The sequence below is a fragment of the Scyliorhinus torazame genome, chromosome 10 (assembly GCF_047496885.1).
Source record: "Scyliorhinus torazame isolate Kashiwa2021f chromosome 10, sScyTor2.1, whole genome shotgun sequence".
NCBI classification, from domain to species: Eukaryota; Metazoa; Chordata; class Chondrichthyes; order Carcharhiniformes; family Scyliorhinidae; genus Scyliorhinus; species Scyliorhinus torazame.
Genome location: NC_092716.1, coordinates 39399097 through 39419393, shown reverse-complemented (window position 1 = coordinate 39419393; position 20297 = coordinate 39399097). Strand labels below are relative to the sequence as shown.

Here is a 20297-nt window from a genome sequence, read left to right as displayed (position 1 = left end):
CTCTCTACTCTCGTCTCATCGTAATTGATAGTGCATCAAAGATATGAACTTAATCTGAGGAAATAACATTTTCGATGTTCAGGATTCTTTCGTCCATTTTGTCAAGTCTCTTGTGAGTATTGTGCAGCTTGACCTCACGAGCATTCAAATTTTCCATCAGCAAGCAATCCAAGTCCCTGAACTATTACTCGGACAATGTTTGCAGTCATCATTTTCAGCACCTCAGTGAGCACCGGTTTGGCAGACCACTCGAGGGTCAAGTCGCCATATTGAAAAGGCGTCTCTAAGCCCGCCGAATATATTTGCCCCCTATTATTGCCGGATCTCATCGGGTTTTTTTGGCATTTTCTCTCCAATATTTATTCTAAAGTCTTCCAGGAACACGCCACCAAGTATTAATTTTCAGATTAGGAGAGCATGTGCCGGGCAAACAAAATAAATGACAGATTATAAAGCGAGTGGCGCCAGAGCTTGCAGAAAATCTGCTATTCCCGCGTCTGCATCACATGGTCCCCAAATAGTTTAATTTTATTCAACGCCGGTGGATTTAATCTCATTGCTGCAAAACTCATAATCTTCATTTTATGTTTATTCTTTTAATCTAAAACACTGAGAAGACCATGAAAGGTCCACAAGCAAAGATGATATATAAACCTCGATTTTTTTCCACCCACAAATATATTAATGCCAGATCTTGACTCTAAATTTAAATGCAAATAGAATGTGCTTCTAACTTGCATTCTGCCAACAACACATGGTGCTCAAAAGCCTTTGCTTTCCATTTGTCATCGACAATGTAGCCGTTAACTACCACCTACATGTTGGTAAGAGGCTGACGACAATCAATTTTTGTTTCAATCAGCAAATATTTTGAAGTGGAGGAATAATGCATGCTTCTGTATATTTTGTGTAATTTTCATGTCAAGTATTAGGATTCTTTTTGAAGCTGTTTGTTTAAAAATGTGTATTTCACAGGTGCAAAGGACATCAAATAGAATTAATGTGTTTGAAAGATTAGATAAAAGTTAATTATTTCCTAAGCTGTAAGTTTTCTTGCTTGTTAAAATTCTCAAGACATCACTGAGGTAAAATGCCTGCACCAGGTGCTGTATTTGTATACCTGTGTGTTGCCCTGCTTTTAAGTGGAAGATGTCAAAAGCCTGAGTCAATGAGCGGGTCTACATTTCATGCTGCAGATCAGTATGATTTCTCCATTGTTGTCCCAGGAACTGGACAGGAATGCTTCTGGCATTATGCGGAAAAAGCAGGCTATTTTTACTTCAATTATGAGGTAGGATCATAAAATGTTTCTCCCTGGTCACATTGTGCTTGTAAATAAAATATGCGGTTGAAAATAAATTTCAATAATCCAAGCCACAAATGTTTAAAATGAATGCTGTTAAATATTTCAACATGTTACAATTTGAAAGCAAAATACTGCAGATGTTAGAAATCTGAAATAAAAGCAGAAAATGTTGGGAGCACTCAGCAAGTCAGGCAACAACTGTGGAAAGAGAAACAGAGTTCATGTTTCAGATTGATGATCTTTCATCAGAAGTTCTGACTCAAGGGTCTCTTCCTGAAACGTTTACTCTGTTTCTCTTTCCACAGATGCAGCCTGGCGTTTTCTGTTCTTGTTATAATATTGTGAATGAAGAATATCTGGAATCCATGGGCGCGATTTGGAAGTCTTGTTGCGCCCAAGTTGGTGTCGGGATGAGGCTGTTGAATCTCGCGAGAGGCCTCTCGTCAGATTTACGACACTCGAAACGCCTTGTGAGATTTAACAAAATCTCGCGAGACGTTGCAACCCGGCTCTTGCCCTCACTGGCCGTGATCGTGATCTGCATTTTTAAATGATCCCTTGGGCTCATTTAAATATGCGTTCGCGGGAATTCATCGGCTGTGCCTAGGGCACCTCATCAGGGTGCCATTTAGTACTGGGTTCCACAAACGTGGACCAGTTGTAACAGTGCCTGGAGGGGGGGGGGGGGGGGGGAGGTCTCTCCCAGGCCATTAGAGACCCCCGGGTGGTTGGGGACAGGGCAGGGCGGCACTCTGGCACTCCCTCTTGGCACCCCAACACCGTTAGCCTGGCATTGCCACTGATATCCTTACAGTGCCACCCTAGCATTGCCAGATTGGTGGCAGTGTCAGGGTGCCTGAGTGCCAGGTTGGCACTGCCAGGGATTAGGCCCGGGGGCATTACCAGGTGGACGGGGTGAGGGAGTGTTCCTGGGAACCTCCCCGACGTTGAGAGGGTCAAAAATGGGGGTGGGAGTGCTGAAAGGGGGAAAGATCAGGGCAGCCAGACAAAATGGCGCCCTGATCTGCGAGGAGGCTTTCCGGCTGGGCTTGCCAGCAGAAGGTAATTTAAAGATAATTCAAGTGTGGTCTCGGTGGAGAGAAACTACTTGAGACCAAAAAAAACAGCAAAGTGCCGTTGAATAGTGGGATCTTTCCCAGTGCTGCAGCCAGCAAGAAACACCACACTAAATGCGCCCAAAACTGTCCTGTAGTTGAGATTCTTAAATTATATTCTGTTGAAGTCCTTTTAGATACTGACAAATGAGAAATTCTCTAACATCTAAACAGCATTAATAAATAGAAAGACATAAAGGTTACAACACAAAAACAAGCCATTTGTGACAGCATTTACCCCCCCAATGAGTAATAGTTTGAATCACATTTACCTAACCTGTTCCATTGATCACTAATTTCCTTCAGAGAAGGAAATCTGCCATTCTGACCTGGACTGCTTACATGTGACAGCAGACACACAGCAATGTGTTTGAGTCTTAATTGCCCTCTGAACTGATCCAGCTAGCCATTCGTTTGCATCAAAAAACATTATTATTATAATTATTAGCTATCCTCGGACAAGTTAAATAAGATAAAAGGACCACCGACATCAACCTCGGCACCAGAAGTAACAAGGGAACATCCCACCCTACGTAGACCTGCTCACTAACATTTGCAAGAGCTTTCCTACTTGCCAGTGGGTAAGGATGGTGATGGAGGAGTCTGGAGCATTGAGTGTAAGGTATGATTTGGTGAGTTTGATTATGTCAGGTATTTCTTGACTAGTCTGGAGGTCAGCTCTCCCAATTTTGATACAAGCCCCCACTGTTAGTAAGGAGCTTGTAGGGTTGACTGAGCTGGGTTTGCAATTGTGGTATTTGAATTTGATGCTTGGTTGAGGCCTGGTGATCTGCCCGGTTTTGTTCTTATTAGACTTTTTCTTAACGGTTTGGTTCAAATACCATTTCAGGAGACAGTTTAAAGTCAATCACATCACCGTGGGTCTGGAGTTACTTATGGACCTGGGTATGGATGGCAGATTTCCGTCCCTAAAGGACATTAGTGAGGGGCTTTTATGACAACCTGGAGGTTTTGTGGTTACCATTACTGATAGCAATGCTCTCTGGTTCTTCTGCCTATGCACATCCATAAAAAATGATACTGTGAGTATGACTCTAGACTGGTTTGCCTACCCTGTGGGACATCTCCTTCAACTTTGACACCCGTCCCCAGATGTTAGTGAGAGGGCTTTGGAGGATTGTGTGCTCTAATACCCTAGATCGAAGCTAAGTGGTCTGTCCCGTTTTAATTCGAAGCTGTCTGTCCAGTTTTATTCCTGCTAGTCATTGTGGCAAAATGATACAACTTGCTTGCTGGGCCACTTCAGAGGCCAGTTAAGAGTCAGTCATATTGGTATGAGTCATACATAGGTCAGGCTAGGTAAAAACGACAGGTCTCCATCCCTAAAGAACATTAATGAGCCATTGGTGTTTCTACAAAAATCTAAAATATTCATGGTCTCTTCAGGATTCAAGCTTCTGATTTCCAGACTTTAAAAAAACTGAATTCAGAGTCTCAAACTGCCTTGGTAGGATTTGAACTCATATTCTTTGTTAGTCCCGGCCTCTATTATTAGTCCAGTGATATGGCCACTCCATTTACAACTTTACTTATTTTACATTTAACATTTTCTTAAAAACGTACTGGCATTCCTCAACATAAGGTGGCATTTTCTAAACATTGACTTGCAAATAGGTTGATTGTAGATCAACCCAAATACCTCCGCAGTTGTACATTAATGCACAATTATGGACCACTCATGGGTGTTATAAGCAGCATTCCCTCAATATACAATTGTGTCTTTTGTATGTTTGAAACGTCTCTTTAAAATATAATTCCTAGGTTCAATGGGTGATGGGATTACAGAATGATCGAACTATTACTACCACAGTTAATGCACCTACTGGACACGTGATAGATACATCCAGTGATGCAAGTGGCCAAATCAACTTCAAAACAAATGAATCAGGTGTGTCTGCTATCTTATTTTAAGTATCACTACAGGGGAAAGGTTGGTGACTGTGTTAAATTTGTCTTTTTCATTCGTACTGTCATGATGCCTTTGGTTTGTAACATGCCTTTGCATGTTGACTTACATTAGCCTATATTTATTTGAATGATAGCAGAATTCGGGTCTGTAATTCATGACTGAAACTGGATAGTCATGTGTTTCGCATGTGTTCCACTTTAATGTCTCATAAAATGGACAGAATGAGCACTAGGTAAGAATAAGTCCAATATGAATTGATACAGTGAGTGAACACGCTGAGCAATATTTATGTTCAGATTTACTTGATTCAATGGTCAGAACTTCTCTTCACGTAACAATGCAAACATAATGAAATGAAATGAAAATCGCTTATTGTCACAAGTAGGCTTCAAATGAAGTTACTGTGAAAAGCCCCTAGTCGCCACATTCCGGCGCCTGTTCAGGGAGGCTGTTAGAGCATATATTTCTTCACATTAGTGGGTCATCAACTTGTTGACTTAAACAAAAGATGAAAGATTATTGATCTGAAACATTAACTCTATTTCTCTCTCCACAGATGCTACCTGATTTGCTGTGTATTTCCACCATTTTCTGACTTTATTTCAGCTATTCGGCATTCAAATTATTTTACTTTTGCACTTTCAACTTGTCTGGTGTCAGTGAGATTAATGTGTCTACTCTCCACAATATTAATATCACTGGGATCAACTTTTTCACAACATGTCCATCTCCACTGCTTCCACATGAATTTTATGACATTTAATGCCTGGCTTGTCTCCCATCCTCTATTTTCCTTAAACTGTAGCTCATCCATATTCTATCCAGCACTAAATACCATTCACCACCCACCCATTTTCAGTGACTTGTATTTGCTCCCGGTCCCACAATGCTGCAAATAAAAACAATGTCCTCATGCTTAAATCTCTTCCATACCTCACTCTTCCTTTATCTGTAACATCCTCAAACTCTACCACTCTCTCTACTTCTCCATTGCTTGAATTCTTGTGCAAACCCCCCTCTCTTTGATCAAGCATTGACAGCCATTCCTTCAACTGCCTAGTCCTCATGTTTACCTGTTTACCTGTCCCTCTCCCTTTTAACTTAAAACTTACTTCTTTTTATTTTAAATTTAGAGTACCCAATTATTTTTTCTTTGATTAAGGGGCAATTTAGCGTGGCCAATTCACCTAACCAGCACATCTTGGGTTGTGGGGGTGAAACCCACACAGACATGGGGAGAATGTGCAAACTCCACATGGACAGTGACCCAGGGCCGGGATTCGAACCCGGATCCTCAGCGCCATAGTCCCAGTGCCACCGTGCTGCCCCAAAACCTACTTCTTCAACTAAGCTTTTGATAACTCTTCCTCTTGGTTCCTCCGTTTGCTAAGCTTCCATTTTAGCTTTCTAGCTATTCATCTGTGAAATGCCCTTACTATGTTAAAAGTGTGTATATATCCAACTGTTTTTTGTTACAGAAAGCATGTTTTCATAGTTAAAACAATACTGCATTTCTTGGACAATCAGATTTTGATTTCTTTCAGGTTATTATCAACTTTGTTTGAACAACTTTTCATCACACTTTGGATCAAAGCAGATCTTTATCAGTTTTGGAGTTTACTACGATGGTTTAAGTGAAAAAAAAGAAATAGAAGATAAAGAAAAGCTTCAACTGAATGACACACTTTCTGCTATTCAGGTGAGAAACATTGATCAGATTAGGACATTAATAGTTTTAATGAAATTTTACGCCTGCCCCTCCCTCCAAAGCAGTGAGCTGTCACAATTATGGTCTGATCAGACCTTTTTCCTTGCCTGCTGGATTGATCAGTGGTACAGCTGTCTTAAGCAGTGATCGAACGGCCTCATCCCGCCCGAATCGATGATGCGATGAGGTCACTCGCGAGATTTGCAATGCTAGGAATGCCTCATGAGATCGAACACATGTCACGATCTGGATCTTGCTCAAGCTGGGCGAGATCCAGATTAACATATTTAAATGAGTCGGCACCCAATTCTCCTGAATTCTCTGGGAACAAATGGCCGCGCCTGGGAGACCTCGCCATGGCGCCATTTAGTACTAGTCCACACAAACGTGGACCAGGCGTAATGCCACTGGGGTGGGGTGGGGGGTTCCCATGCCATTGGAGACCTCTGGATGGTCAGGAAAGGGCCGTGTAGCACTCTGGAGCTCCTGCTGGCACCCTGGCATCTTGGAAGTGCCACCCTGGCACTGCCAAGGTATCCAGTGGCACTTCCAGGCTGGTGGTGCACAGCTGGGATGCCTTGGTGGCAGTGCCACGGTGCCCAAGGGCCAGAGCCTGAGGGGGGTCATGCATGAATGGGGGATGACGGGTGTATGAAGAGTTGGGGGAGGGTGGTGAAGGGCGAGTTTGAAGATGACTCATCAAGGTTGGGGAGGTGAAGGTTGGTTGTCCTGCAAAGGCGGGGGCCCGAAAGGGGGGTTGGGTAGGCCTGAAAAGGGGGGCGGCCCCATAGTGGGGTGTCCTCACTTGGGGTTGTGTGGGGTATTGCCCATGTGTGTGGGGAGGGGGGGGGGGAAGGGGGGGATGACATTGCCCATGACTAGTGGGTGTGGAGGGCCCTAGCTTGCTTAGCGATCGGATCTTTGAGGAGCCGGTCTCGCCAACGAGTTCAGCATCCCATTGCTGAACAAATTTCCAAGTGTGGGTTAGACGGGGGAGAAACTCCCCAAGGCCCTGAAAAATTACCAAGTGTGGGTGAATACCAGTGTGGATCTCACCAAAAAAAACCCGGCAAGAACACCCCTCCAAACTTATCCAAAGTGACACTCAGAAATGTTTCTGTTAAATCACGGCCATAGATTTAAGTGGATTTAATTTAGTGTTTATGTCAGAAAGGGTACACCTATAGTTAGATCCTGCTGGTCAAAGGTGTTCACATCTGAGGGTTTTGGTTTCAGACAAAACTGTTCTTCTACTGTACTTAGAGAAGCAAGGGTTATGGTGTGAAAAGTAAACAAGCTATGGAGAAGTAGAAGTTGTTGCTTGGCAACCAGGGGCACCTTTAGGATAGGAATGCTTTTTGAGTGTATTTTTAGTTGAAGTCATTGCAGTTGGACATAGATAGTGAGGAAGAAGGCAACTCTCACAGCTCTGCTAGAAGCAGTTGGTTTTAAAGAGAACAACCCTCTCAGCTTTGCTAGAAGAAAAGCCATATCATGGAGTAATGCTTAAGAAAACAGATGCTGGAAGCTTTTAAAATATATATTTTTAATGGTTTTACATTTATTTGTAACATCAATGCCCAAAAAGAAAAGAAAAGAAGGAAGAAATAAACAGGTATAAGACCATGATTGGATTTCGGCGGGAGCGGGGCGCAAGTGATTTCTGGGAGGTAAGTTTCTCCTTTAAAAACACTTACCTTCACAGGAGCAGGCCATTGGATTTCAGCGGGAGCGGGGCGCAAGTGATTTCTGGGAGGTAAGTTTCTCCTTTAAAAACACTTACCTTCACAGGAGCAGGCCATTGCATTTCGGCGGGAGCGGGGCGCAAGTGATTTCTGGGAGGTAAGTTTCTCCTTTAAAAACACTTACCTTCACAGGAGCAGGCCATTGGATTTTGGCGGGAGCGGGGCGCAAGTGATTTCTGGGAGGTAAGTTTCTCCTTTAAAAACACTTACCTAGTCCCGTTTCTGTTCTTCTTTTCTGTTTTATTTTTTAGTTTTTTTAAAATATAAGGCGGGAACCGGAAGTTCGACCCGCGGACTCTGGGAAGGCCCCCCCCCCCCCCCCCCCCCCAAACAATAAATTCTGGTGGAGAGGAAACCCGAGACACTACACGTGTAGTGTCTCCCACCCACCCTCCTCCTCTAACCTAATAATAAGATCCATTGGTGTGAGGTAAGTGCCATATTATTATTATTATTAGCATTATTATATTATATTATTAGCATTGTGCAGGTCAAGGGACACAGCCCGAGTGAGAGAGATACAGACAGTGAGAATTTGGTAGTTTGGTGCAGTGAGGTAACCAGGAAAGGTAAGTGGTTAATCTAATTGTGCTGTTTTTCAGTTAAAAGTGCAGTGTAGATTAGTGTCTGATTGGCTGAAGCTGCCCCCACCATAAACTTAAATTAAACTAATTAATTAATCAGTGATGGCTGGTCAGGTGATGTGCTTGAGCTGCTTGATGTGGGAGCTGGCAGATCCCATTCCGAGCTGCAGCGACCACATCTGCAGTAAGTGTTGGCTGCTCGAAGAGCTCCGGCTCAGAGTTGATGAGCTGGAGTCTGAGCTTCAAACACTGAGGCACATCCGGGAGGGGGAGACTTACCTGGACACTGTGTTTCAGGAGGCAGTCACACCTGTCAGAGTAAGTAGTTTAAATCCTGCCAGTGGCCAGGGACAGCAGGGTGTGACTGCAAGTCAGGCAGGTAAAGGGAACCAGCAGTCAGGAACTCAGGAGCCTCAGCCCTTGACTGTCCAACAGGTATGAGGCACTTGCTCCCTGTGTGGATGGCAAACAGGGTTGCAGGAAGGATGAGTCAGCTGACCAAGGCACCATGGTTCAGCAGGCCATTCAAGGGGAGGGAGTAAATAGGCAAGTTGTAGTTGTAGGGGATTCTATTATCAGGGGCATAGATAGTATCCTTTGTGAGCAGGATAAAGAGTCCCGCATGGTATGTTGCCTGCCCGGTGCTAGGGTGCGGGACATCTCTGACCGGCTTGAAAGGATACTGGAGAGGGAGGGGGAGGATCCAGTTGTTGTGGTCCATGTCGGTACCAACAACATAGGCAAGTCTAGGAAAGAGGACCTGTTTAGAGATTATAAAGAGCTAGGATTCAAATTTAAAAAACAGGTCCTCAAGGGTCATAATCTCCGGATTACTGCCCGAGCCACGTGCAAATTGGCATAGGGAGGCAAGAATAAGGGAAGTTAACACGTGGCTGAAAGAGTGGTGTGGGAATGAGGGGTTCCTTTTCATGGGACACTGGCATCAGTTTAGGGACAGGGGGGACCTATACCGTTGGGATCGTCTCCACCTGAACCGAGCTGGGACCAGTGTTCTGGCGAAAAGAGTAAATAGGGTGGTCAATAGGACTTTAAACTAAAGATTGGGGGGGAAGGGAAAGTCAGGGAACCAAGAGGTGAAGTAATCAGCGGGGAGCGTAGCTGCTTAGGAATACAAAAAAACACGAACAGACAAAACCCAAGAGTGGTTACGATTGTCCCCATCCCAGAAAATATGTCACAGTGTATGGAAAGGCTCAGTAAACCAAGGACCACCACACTAAGAAAACAAAAAGGGACGGTCAATAGAGAATTAAAGGTGCTATATTTAAATGCGCGCAGTGTACGGAACAAGGTAGATGAGCTTGTGGCCCAGATTGTGACTGACAGGTACGATGTGGTAGGCATCACAGAGACATGGTTGCAGGGGGTTCAGGACTGGCATTTAAACATCCAGGGATTCACAACCTATCGAAAAGACAGAGAGGTGGGCAGAGGGGGCGGGGTTGCCTTGTTAATTAGGAATGAAATTAAATCAATAGCACTAAACGACATAGGGTCAGATGATGTGGAGTCTGTGTGGGTAGAGTTGAGGAACCACAAAGGCAAAAAAACCATAATGGGAGTTATGTACAGGCCTCCTAACAGTGGTCAGGACCGGGGGCACAAAATGCACCACGAAATAGAAAGTGCACGTCAGAAAGGCAAGGTCACAGTGATCATGGGGGACTTCAATATGCAGGTGGACTGGGTAAATAATGCTGCCAGTGGACCCAAGGAAAGGGAATTCATTGAATGTTTACAGGAGGGCTTTTTGGAACAGCTTGTGATGGAGCCCACAAGGGAACAGGCCATTCTGGACTTAGTGTTATGTAATGAGCCAGACTTGATTAAAGATCTTAAAGTAAGGGGGCACTTAGGAGGCAGTGATCATAATATGGTCGAATTCAATCTCCAATTTGAAAGAAAGAAGGTAGAATCAGATGTAAAGGTGTTACAGTTAAATAAAGGTAACTACAGGGGCATGAGGGAGGAACTGACGAAAATTGACTGGGAGCAGAGCCTAGTGGGAAAGACAGTAGAACAGCAATGGCAGGAGTTTCTGGGAGTAATTGAGGACACAGTACAGAGGTTCATCCCAAAGAAAAGAAAGGTTATCAGAGGGGGGATTAGGCAGCCATGGCTGACAAAGGAAGTTAGGGAATGCATCAAAGCAAAAGAGAAAGCCTATAATGTGGCAAAGAGTAGTGGGAAGTCAGAAGATTGGGAAGACTACAAAAAGAAACAGAGGATAACAAAGAGAGAAATAAGGAAAGAGAGGATCAAATTTGAAGGTAGGCTAGCCAGTAACATTAGGAATGATAGTAAAAGTTTCTTTAAATACATTAAAAACAAACGGGAGGCAAAGGTTGCCATTGGGCTGCTCCAAAATGACGCTGGTAATTTTGTGATGGGAGACAAGGAAATAGCCGAGGAACTGAATAAGTACTTTGCGTCAGTCTTCACAGTAGAAGACATGAGTAATATCCCAACAATTCCGGAGAGTCAGGGGGCAGAGTTGAATATGGTAGCCATCACAAAGGAGAAAGTGCGAGAGAAACTAAGAGGTCTAAAAATTGATAAATCTCCGGGCCCAGATGGGCTACATCCTAGGGTTCTAAAGGAGATAGCTGAAGAAATAGTGGAGGCTTCCAGTCACTGGAGTCAGGGAAAGTCCCAGAGGATTGGAAAATCGCAGTTGTAACCCCCATGTTCAAGAAGGGAACAAGGAAAAAGATGGAAAATTATAGGCCAATTAGCCTAACCTCGGTTGTTGGCAAGATTCTAGAATCCATTGTTAAGGATGAGATTTCTAAATTCTTGGAAGTGCAGTGTCGGATTAGGACAAGTCAGCATGGATTTAATAAGGGGAGGTCGTGCCTGACAAACCTGTTAGAGTTCTTTGAAGAGATAACAAATAGGTTAGACCAAGGAGAGCCAATGGATGTTATCTATCTTGACTTCCAAAAGGCCTTTGATAAGGTGCCTCACGGGAGACTGTTGAGTAAAATAAGGGCCCATGGTATTTGAGGCAAGGTACTAACATGGGTTGACGATTGGCTGGCAGGCAGAAGGCAGAGAGTTGGGATAAAAGGTTCTTTTTCAGAATGGCAACCGGTGACGAGTGGTGTCCCGCAGGGTTCAGTGTTGGGACCACAGCTGTTCTCTTTATATATTAACGATCTAGATGACGGGACTGGGGGCATTCTGGCTAAGTTTGCCGATGATACAAAGATAGGTGGAGGGGCAGGTAGTATGGAGGAGGTGGGGAGGCTGCAGAAAGATTTAGACAGTTTAGGAGAGTGGTCCAAGAAATGGCTGATGAAATTCAACGTGGGCAAGTGCGAGGTCCTGCGCTTTGGAAAAAAGAATAGAGGCATGGACAATCTTCTAAACGGTGACAAAATTCATAATGCTGAAGTGCAAAGGGACTTGGGAGTCCTAGTCCAGGATTCTCTAAAGGTAAACTTGCAGGTTGAGTCCGTAATTAAGAAAGCAAATGCAATGTTGTCATTCATCTCAAGAGGCTTGGAATATAAAAGCAGGGATGTACTTCTGAAGCTTTATAAAGCATTGGTTAGGCCCCATTTAGAATACTGTGAGCAATTTTGGGCCCCACACCTCAGGAAGGACATACTGGCACTGGAGCGGGTCCAGCGTAGATTCACACTGATGATCTCAGGAATGGTAGGCCTAACATACGATGAACGTCTGAGGATCCTGGGATTATATTCATTGGAGTTTAGGAGGTTGAGGGGAGATCTAATAGAAACTTACAAGATAATGAATGGCTTAGATAGGGTGGATGTAGGGAAGTTGTTTCCATTAGCAGGGGAAACTAGGACCCGGGGGAACAGCCTTAGAATAAAAGGGAGCCACTTTAGAACAGAGATGAGGAGAAATTTCTTCAGCCAGAGAGTGGTGGGTCTGTGGAATTCATTGCCACAGAGGGCGGTGGAGGCCGGGACGTTGAGTGTCTTTAAGACAGAAGTTGATAAATTCTTGATTTCTCGAGGAATTAAGGGCTATGGAGAGAGAGTGGGTAAATGGAGTTGAAATCAGCCATGATTGAATGGTGGAGTGGACTCGATGGGCCGAATGGCCTTACTTCCGCTCCTATGTCTTATGGTCTTATAAGACATAGGAGCAGAATTAGGCCATTCGGCCCATCGAGTTGGGTTCACCATTCACTCGTGGCTGTTATGTTTCTCATCCTCATTTTCCTGCCTTCTACCAATAACCCCTGATCCTCTTATTAATAAGATCATAAGACATATGAATACATAGGAAACGTATATACAGATATGAGGTATATTAACATTGAGCTCCCGGTAGTTGGTTACCCTAACTATACTGTTTAACTAATTACACGTTGCCCCCTGGTATTAAAACATACTGGTGCTGTGACTAGCCTACCATTCCCATCCCTTACCTGCACTATCTCCCTTGTGGCCACCTGCTTTCTCAGTTGTTGTGCCAGTAGGCGGCTGGCCTTTTCTCCATATTCATTAAAGGCCCCCCCGTGTCTGGCAGAGCTGGCCCACTGATTTGCCCATGGTGAACAGATAAAATTCCTTGCAGCTTATTCTTCTCCGCCAGCAACTCCATGGTCGGGTCCATGCAGTTCCGCCAATCCACCTTCAAATTGGAGGTGATCAGTCATTGCCTAGCTGCCATTTCCTTTCTGTCCTTGAGAGCCCTGTGTGCTATTATTTCCCCCCTTATAACTGCTTTCAGTGCCTCCCAGAATGTGGAAGATGAGACCTCCCCATTTTGGTTGCAGGTTACGTATGCATCGATGGCTTGTGCCATTTTTTCACAGAACACCTTGTGGGGGGCGCTGGGCCTGGCCCATTTCCAACCTCACATCTGTGTCGTGCGGCACATGGTCTGAGATTACTATTGTGGAGTGTTTCACCCCTACTACACCTGAAAGCACTGATTTGCCCATTACAAAGAAGTCTCTACAGGAGTAGGCTTTGTGAACATGGGAGAAGAAGGAGACTTCCTTCTCCCTCGGATGTTTGAAATTCCATGGCGTGCCTGGACGCCCCCCCCCCCCCCCCCGCACCACCACCACCACCACGTGCTCCATAAAGGTGTTCAGTTCCTTCGTCATTCCTGATTTTGTCCCTCATCTGGGGCTGGGATTGTCCGTGATTGGATCCTACACACAGTTGAAGTTTCCCCCCGTGATGAGCTGGTGGGAGTTGAAGTTGGGGATCTCCACCATTGTTTTATTGCTGAACTCGGCATTGTCCCAATTAGGGGAGTATATATTTACATGGACCATTGGTACCTCTCCCAGGATCCCGCCAGCCATCACATACCGTCCCCCTGGGTCTATCACCGTGTTCGTCGCTATAACAGCTGTCTTTTGATTGAATAGTATGGCTGTAGCGCACAAAGACTCACGAGAGACGAATAGAGATGAAGTCGATGAGGCTTTATTAAGCGTGACTTGTTCCCCGCAGTTCAGCAACAGACTGGCCTGCGGGGGAGAACTCCTGGTTCTTATACTCCGCCTTCAGGGCGGAGCTAGGGATCAACAGCCAACCAGGACCCGGGATCTGTCAGCCAATGACATCACGGCTTCACAGTCCCACATGACCCCCAATGCATACTACCACATTCACCCCTTGTTAAAATTGAACCCGGCGGGGTGGTGCTTCGCATGGTGGTAGGGGTTTACAAGGCTGGTCCTGGGAGGAAAAAAAACTTTTGCATGTCATCACAGTGCCCTACACTGGGCTATGTACAGGGTTTTTTTTTTTTTTGAACTATTTACAGTATTCGTAAGAGGGAAAAAAAGGAAAAAAAATTCTCGTGAAAGTCCACAACATTCTAGTGTTACACCAGTGCCACGAGTCGATCGGGCGGTCTGGTCGTCCTTGTCGATCGCCTCAGCCCCGGTGGTGGTGGTGCTTGTTCCAGTGTTGTCGTCTCCGGGAGCTTTACGGTTTCTGCTTCAGCTTCACTTCTGGTCGGACCTGGGAGGAGGACCGATCCTCCCGGGAAGGGGGCTGTCGCGGGGTGCGCCGGTGGCAGGGAGGGGGTGATTGGTGTCGAGGGGGTGTGCGTGTTGCCGGCGGGCGCCAGATCTCGCAGGGAGACCGTGTCCTGTCGGCCATCGGGGTACTCCACGTAGGCGTACTGCGGGTTCGCGTGGAGGAGGTGAACCCTCTCGACCAACGGGTCCGACTTGTGCGCCCGCACATGTTTCCGGAGCAAGATGGGTCCTGGGGTCGCCAGCCAGGTCGGCAGCGACGTTCCAGAGGAGGACTTCCTGGGGAAGACAAGGAGGCGCTCATGAGGCGTCTGGTTAGTGGTGGTACACAGTAGCGACCGGATGGAGTGGAGGGCGTCCGGGAGGACCGCCTGCCACCGTGAAACTGGGAGATCCCTGGACCGTAGGGCCGGTAGGACGGTCTTCCAGACCGTGCCGTTCTCCCTCTCTACTTGCCCGTTCCCCTGGGGGTTGTAGCTGGTCGTCCTGCTCGAGGCTATATGCTTGCTGAGCAGGAACTGGCGCAGCTCGTCACTCATGAAGGAGGACCCCCTGTCGCTATGGACGTATGCGGGGCAACCGAACAGTGTGAATATGGTGTTAAGGGCTTTAATGACTGTGGCCGCTGTCATGTCAGGGCAGGGGATGGCGAAGGGGAAACGGGAGTACTCGTCCACCACGTTCAGGAAGTATGTGTTGCGGTCGGTGGAGGGGAGGGGCCCTTTGAAATCCAGACTGAGGCGTTCAAAGGGACGGGAGGCCTTGATCAGGTGCGCACTATCCGGCCTGAAAAAATGCGGTTTGCACTCTGCGCAGATGTGGCAGTTCCTTGTGACTGTACGGACCTCCTCCACGGAGTAGGGGAGGTTGCGGGACTTTATAAAATGGTAGAACCGAGTGACCCCCGGGTGGCAGAGGTCCTCGTGGAGGGTTTGGAGGCGGTTAATTTGTGCGTTGGCACATGTGCCGCGGGATAGGGCATCGGACGGCTCGTTCAGCTTTCCGGGACGGTACAAGATCTCAAAGTTGAAGGTGGAGAGCTCGATCCTCCACCTTAAGATCTTGTCATTTTTACTTTTGCCCCGCTGTGCATTATCGAACATGAAAGCTACTGACCATTGGTCAGTGAGGAGAGTGAATCTCCTGCCGGCCAGGTAATGCCTCCAATGTCGCACAGCTTCCACTATGGCTTGGGCTTCCTTTTCCACTGAGGAGTGGCGGATTTCTGAGGCGTGGAGGGTTCGGGAGAAAAAGGCCACGGGTCTGCCCGCTTGGCTAAGGGTGGCCGCTAGAGCTACATCGGAGGCGTCGCTCTCGACCTGGAAGGGGAGGGACTCGTCAATGGCGCGCATCGTGGCCTTTGCGATATCCGCTTTGATGCGGCTGAAGGCCTGGCAAGCCTCTGTCGACAGAGGGAAGGTCGTGGTCTGTATTAGGGGGCGGGCCTTGTCTGCGTACTGGGGGACCCACTGGGCGTAATATGAAAAAAACCCCAGGCAGCGTTTTAGGGCTTTTGAGCAGTGAGGGAGGGGAAATTCCATGAGGGGGCGCATACGTTCGGGGTCAGGGCCTATTATCCCATTGCGCACTACATATCCCAAGATGGCTAGCCGGTTTGTGCTAAAAACGCACCTGTCCTCGTTGTATGTGAGGTTCAAGGCTTTAGCGGTCTGGAGGAATTTTTGGAGGTTGGCGTCGTGGTCCTGCTGATCGTGGCCGCAGATGGTTACGTTGTCAAGATACGGGAACGTGGCCTGCAACCCGTGTTGATCAACCATTCGGTCCATCTCTCGTTGGAAGACCGAGACCCCGTTTGTGACGCCAAATGGGACCCTTAAGAAGTGGTATAATTGCCCGTCTGCCTCGAAGGCTGTGTACTTGCGGTCACTTGGGCGGATGGAGAGCTGATGGTAGGCGGACTTGAGGTCCACGGTGGAGAAGACCTTAAATTGGGCAATCCGATTGACCATGTTGGATATGCGGGGGAGAGGGTACGCATCTAGCTGTGTGTACCTGTTGATGGTCTGGCTATAGTCTATGACCATCCTTTGCTTCTCCCCTGTCTTTACTATTACCACCTGTGCTCTCCAGGGACTGTTGCTGGCCTGGATTATGCCTTCCTTCAGTAGCCGCTGGATTTCGGACCGAATGAATGTCCGGTCCTGGGCGCTGTACCGTCTGCTCTTAGTGGCGACGGGTTTGCAATCCGGGGTGAGGTTTGCAAACAAGGATGGGGGCTCAACCTTGAGGGTTGCGAGGCCGCAGATAGTGAGTGGGGGTATTGGGCCGCCGAATTGGAAAGTTAGGCTCTGCAGATTGCACTGGAAGTCTAATCCCAGTAATGTGGGCGCGCAGAGTTGGGGAAGGACGTAGAGCATGTAGTTTTTAAACTCTCTCCCTTGCACCGTTAGGGTCACTATGCAGAAGCCTTTGATCTGTACGGAGTGGGATCTTGCAGCTAGGGAAATCTTTTGCGCACTGGGACGGATGGTCAAAAAACAGCGTCTTACCGTGTCGGGGTGGATGAAGCTTTCTGTGCTCCCGGAGTCGACCAGGCATGGTGTCTCGTGCCCGTTGATCAGCACCGTTGTTGTCGTCATCTGGAGCGTCCGGGGCCGTGCTTGGTCCAGCGTCATTGAGGCCAGACGTGGTCGTAGTGCTTCAGCGTCTTTCTCGAACCCCGTGGAGCCGTCGATGCTGGGGTCCATTGTTGCCGTCCAAGATGGCGGCGGGGTGGACAAAATGGCCGCCCCATGCGTCGCACAGGGCTGGGGGGGTCCCAAGATGGCGGCGCCCCATCTCCCCTCGTGGTGGCCGGGACCCAAAATGGCGCCGCCTGCGGGTCGCACATGGGGCGCTGGGGGGGTTGGGGAGCGTTTGAAACGTGCAGGACTCCTTGTTCTCCGGGGACAGCGGTGGCCGGGACCCAAAAAGGCTGCGCCTGCGGGTCGCACATGGGGCGCTGGGGGGGGTTGGGGAGCGCTTGAAACGCGCAGGACTCCTTCTTCTCCGGGGACAGCGGCGACCTCCCGGGACCGGCACACAGCCGCGAAATGGCCCTTTTTCCCGCAGCTCTTGCAAATCGCTGCGCAGGCCGGGCAGCGCTGCCGGGGGTGTTTCGCCTGGCCGCAGAAATAGCAGCGGGCTCCCCCGGGATGACTTGGCGTCTGAACCGCGCAAGCCTGTGGGGTGGGGGGGGGGGGGTTGTCACGATGGGGGTCCACGGAGCCCAAGGGGCTGCCGCGCGGTCGGGGCCGTACGCGCGGGCGTTTCGCGCGGCCACATCTAGTGAGGCTGCAAGGGCCCGTGCCTCTGAGAGTCCTAGCGACTCTTTTTCTAAAAGTCTTTGGCGGATTTGGGGAGAGTTCATACCAGCCACGAACGCATCGTGAATTAACATGTCCGTGTGTTCAATCGCGTTTACCGGCGGGCAGCTGCAGGCCCGTCCCAAAGTTAGCAGCGCAGCGTAGAATTCGTCTAGCGATTCTCCGGGACTTTGCCGTCTCGTTGCGAGTTGGTAGCGTGCGTAGATCTGGTTCACTGGGCGAACATAGATGCTCTTTAGTGCTGCGAACGCCGTCTGGAAATTCTCTGCGTCTTCTATGAGAGGGAAAATTTCCGGGCTTACCCTCGAGTGCAGGACCTGTAGTTTCTGGTCTTCTGTGACCCGGCCGGGGGCCGTTCGGAGGTATGCTTCGAAACAAGTCTGCCAGTGTTTAAAAACTGCTGCTGAGTTCACTGCGTGGGGGCTGATCCTCAGGCATTCCGGGATGATCCTGAGCTCCATAGTCCTTTAAGCACGCTTAATAAATTGTAGCGCACAAAGACTCACGAGAGACGAATAGAGATGAAGTCGGTGAGGCTTTATTAAGCATGACTTGTTCCCAGCAGTTCAGCAACAGACTGGCCTGCGGGGGAGAACTCCTGGTTCTTATACACCGCCTTCAGGGCGGAGCAAGGGATCAACAGCCAACCAGGACCCGGGATCTGTCAGCCAATAACATCACGGCTTCATAGTCCCACATGACCCCCAATGCATACTACCACAATGGTCACCCCCCCTTGTCCTTGTATGAAGCATGCCTGATGCGTCTGTCCTACCCAACTTTGCCTTATCGCCAGTCAGTCTTTCACCCTCAGGTGTGTCTCCTGAAGAAAGATTACGTCGACTTTCATGCTTTCTAGATGGGTAAAGACTCTGGATCTTTTCACCAGCCTGTTGAGTCCCTTTATGTTCCAGGTGACTATTCTTATGGGGGGTTACTATCCCCATCTCCTGTGGGGTCAGCCCTACTTACTCTGTGCACGTGCCCCTGCATGCCGGGGTTTCCCTTTGTTCGTGGGCCATCCAAGATGACCACCATCACCGCCTTCTTTCCAACTATCTTCATGTGCGACTAGCAGTCTACCCTTTCCCTCCCTCCCCTACTCCCCATGCAGTCCCCTCTTACCTTTCCCTGTAACCCTATTGCTTCCCCTCTTATCTGCCCTCTCCCCTCCCTTTCCCCTCATCCCCTGCCTCCCCGGATTGCTGTTTGACATCCCCCCCTTCTGCAGGCGCTCTCTCCCTCTTGGAAGACTTCCCCACCTTTGCACTCCCGTACACTAGCCAGTGTAGTGGCTGCCCCATGGGAGCAGCTCTTCATGCACCAGTCTGGTCTCCCCCTCCTCCCTTCTTGTCCCCAAGTACATTTGCACTGCTCCCCTTAGATTGTGTAAGTTCAAAGGAAAAACAAAAAGAAAACGTAGATAAAGAGTGCTTGATTGTCTCTTATTGTTTCTTTGCAAGTCCATTATTTTGAATGAATTAATTTGCTTCCTCCAGTGTGTTGAAATAGAGTTCTTTGTTGTTGAACATGACCCATAGCCTCGCCAGGCACATGTCAAATCATACTTAACTTTTGAATAGCGCGATTTGGCCCCATTAACCTCCACCTGGCGCTTGACCAGGTTCTTTCCAAAGTCTTTGTAAATACGGATTGTGTGTCATTCCCACCTACATGACTGCGTGCTCCTCGCCCAGTTAAGAACCTTCTCCTTGTCCTGAAACTTATGCAGTTTGCAATTATTGCCCATGGTGGTTCTCCTGACTTGGGCTTTTGTCGGATCAACCTGTGGGCCTGGTCCACTGCTGGGAGTTTGGTAAAGCTTCCTCTCTGACCAGTTTCCCAAGCATCCTTGAGACATATTTCATCGGACTCCTGCCCTCTGAGCCCTAAGGCAGCTCACCAATTCGCAGGTTCTGTCAACAGGACCTGTTCTCCTGGTCATCAACTTTCCCCGTAAGTGCTTTCTGGATCATTACCAACCTTGCTACCTTGGCTTTGAGCGAGGCGATCTGCTTGTGCTGGTCAGTGGTCGATACCTCCAGGTCCCGTACCGTCGTTTCCTGGGCCTCCAGTCTCCGCTCCGCTCTGTCTATCGTTCATCGTTCCTGGATGAGGGCCAGTGCGGCTTCTAACGCCAATCTCATGGACAACATAACGTCCTCTTTTATTGAGTCTCTGTGCTTCTGGAGCTCTATGGAGGAAAGCGCCAACAGTTGCTCCATCGACAAGTGGGTCAGCGTTGATGTTGATGTGTCATATTTTATTGAATGAATGAATTCTACAAGGATGCCTTTTAACCACAACCAAAACATTTTAAAAACCATCAAATTCATTGCTTTCAACATCTGACAAATGACAAATTCATTCTCAGTCACTTTGGCTTTGACATTATCAGAAGGATCCGACTCTGGATCAGATTTGGTGCTTGTGTTTCCAGAATCATCCTGCCACAGCAAATCATTGTGATGTCACAAGGGCCCAGGCGCTATCATTCAATAAAATGGCTGCCGAGTACAGCCAGTCCACACACAATATGGCTGCTGCCACAGGTGACCTCCAACTGGAAGTGAGGTCAC

At 48.0% G+C, this 20297-nt stretch overlaps 1 protein-coding gene across 1 annotated transcript in view; it reads left to right on the top strand.

The window, feature by feature from the left end:
- The first annotated feature begins 1089 nt into the window (after positions 1-1089).
- tmed6 (transmembrane p24 trafficking protein 6) overlaps positions 1090-20297 on the top strand; it is a 32768-nt gene continuing 13560 nt past the window's right edge. The window contains exons 1-3 of the mRNA XM_072466788.1: positions 1090-1291; positions 4204-4330; positions 5896-6050. Coding sequence (XP_072322889.1) covers positions 1091-1291; positions 4204-4330; positions 5896-6050 — 483 coding nt within the window. The 5' untranslated portion in view covers position 1090. The remainder of the gene's footprint in view (positions 1292-4203; positions 4331-5895; positions 6051-20297) is intronic.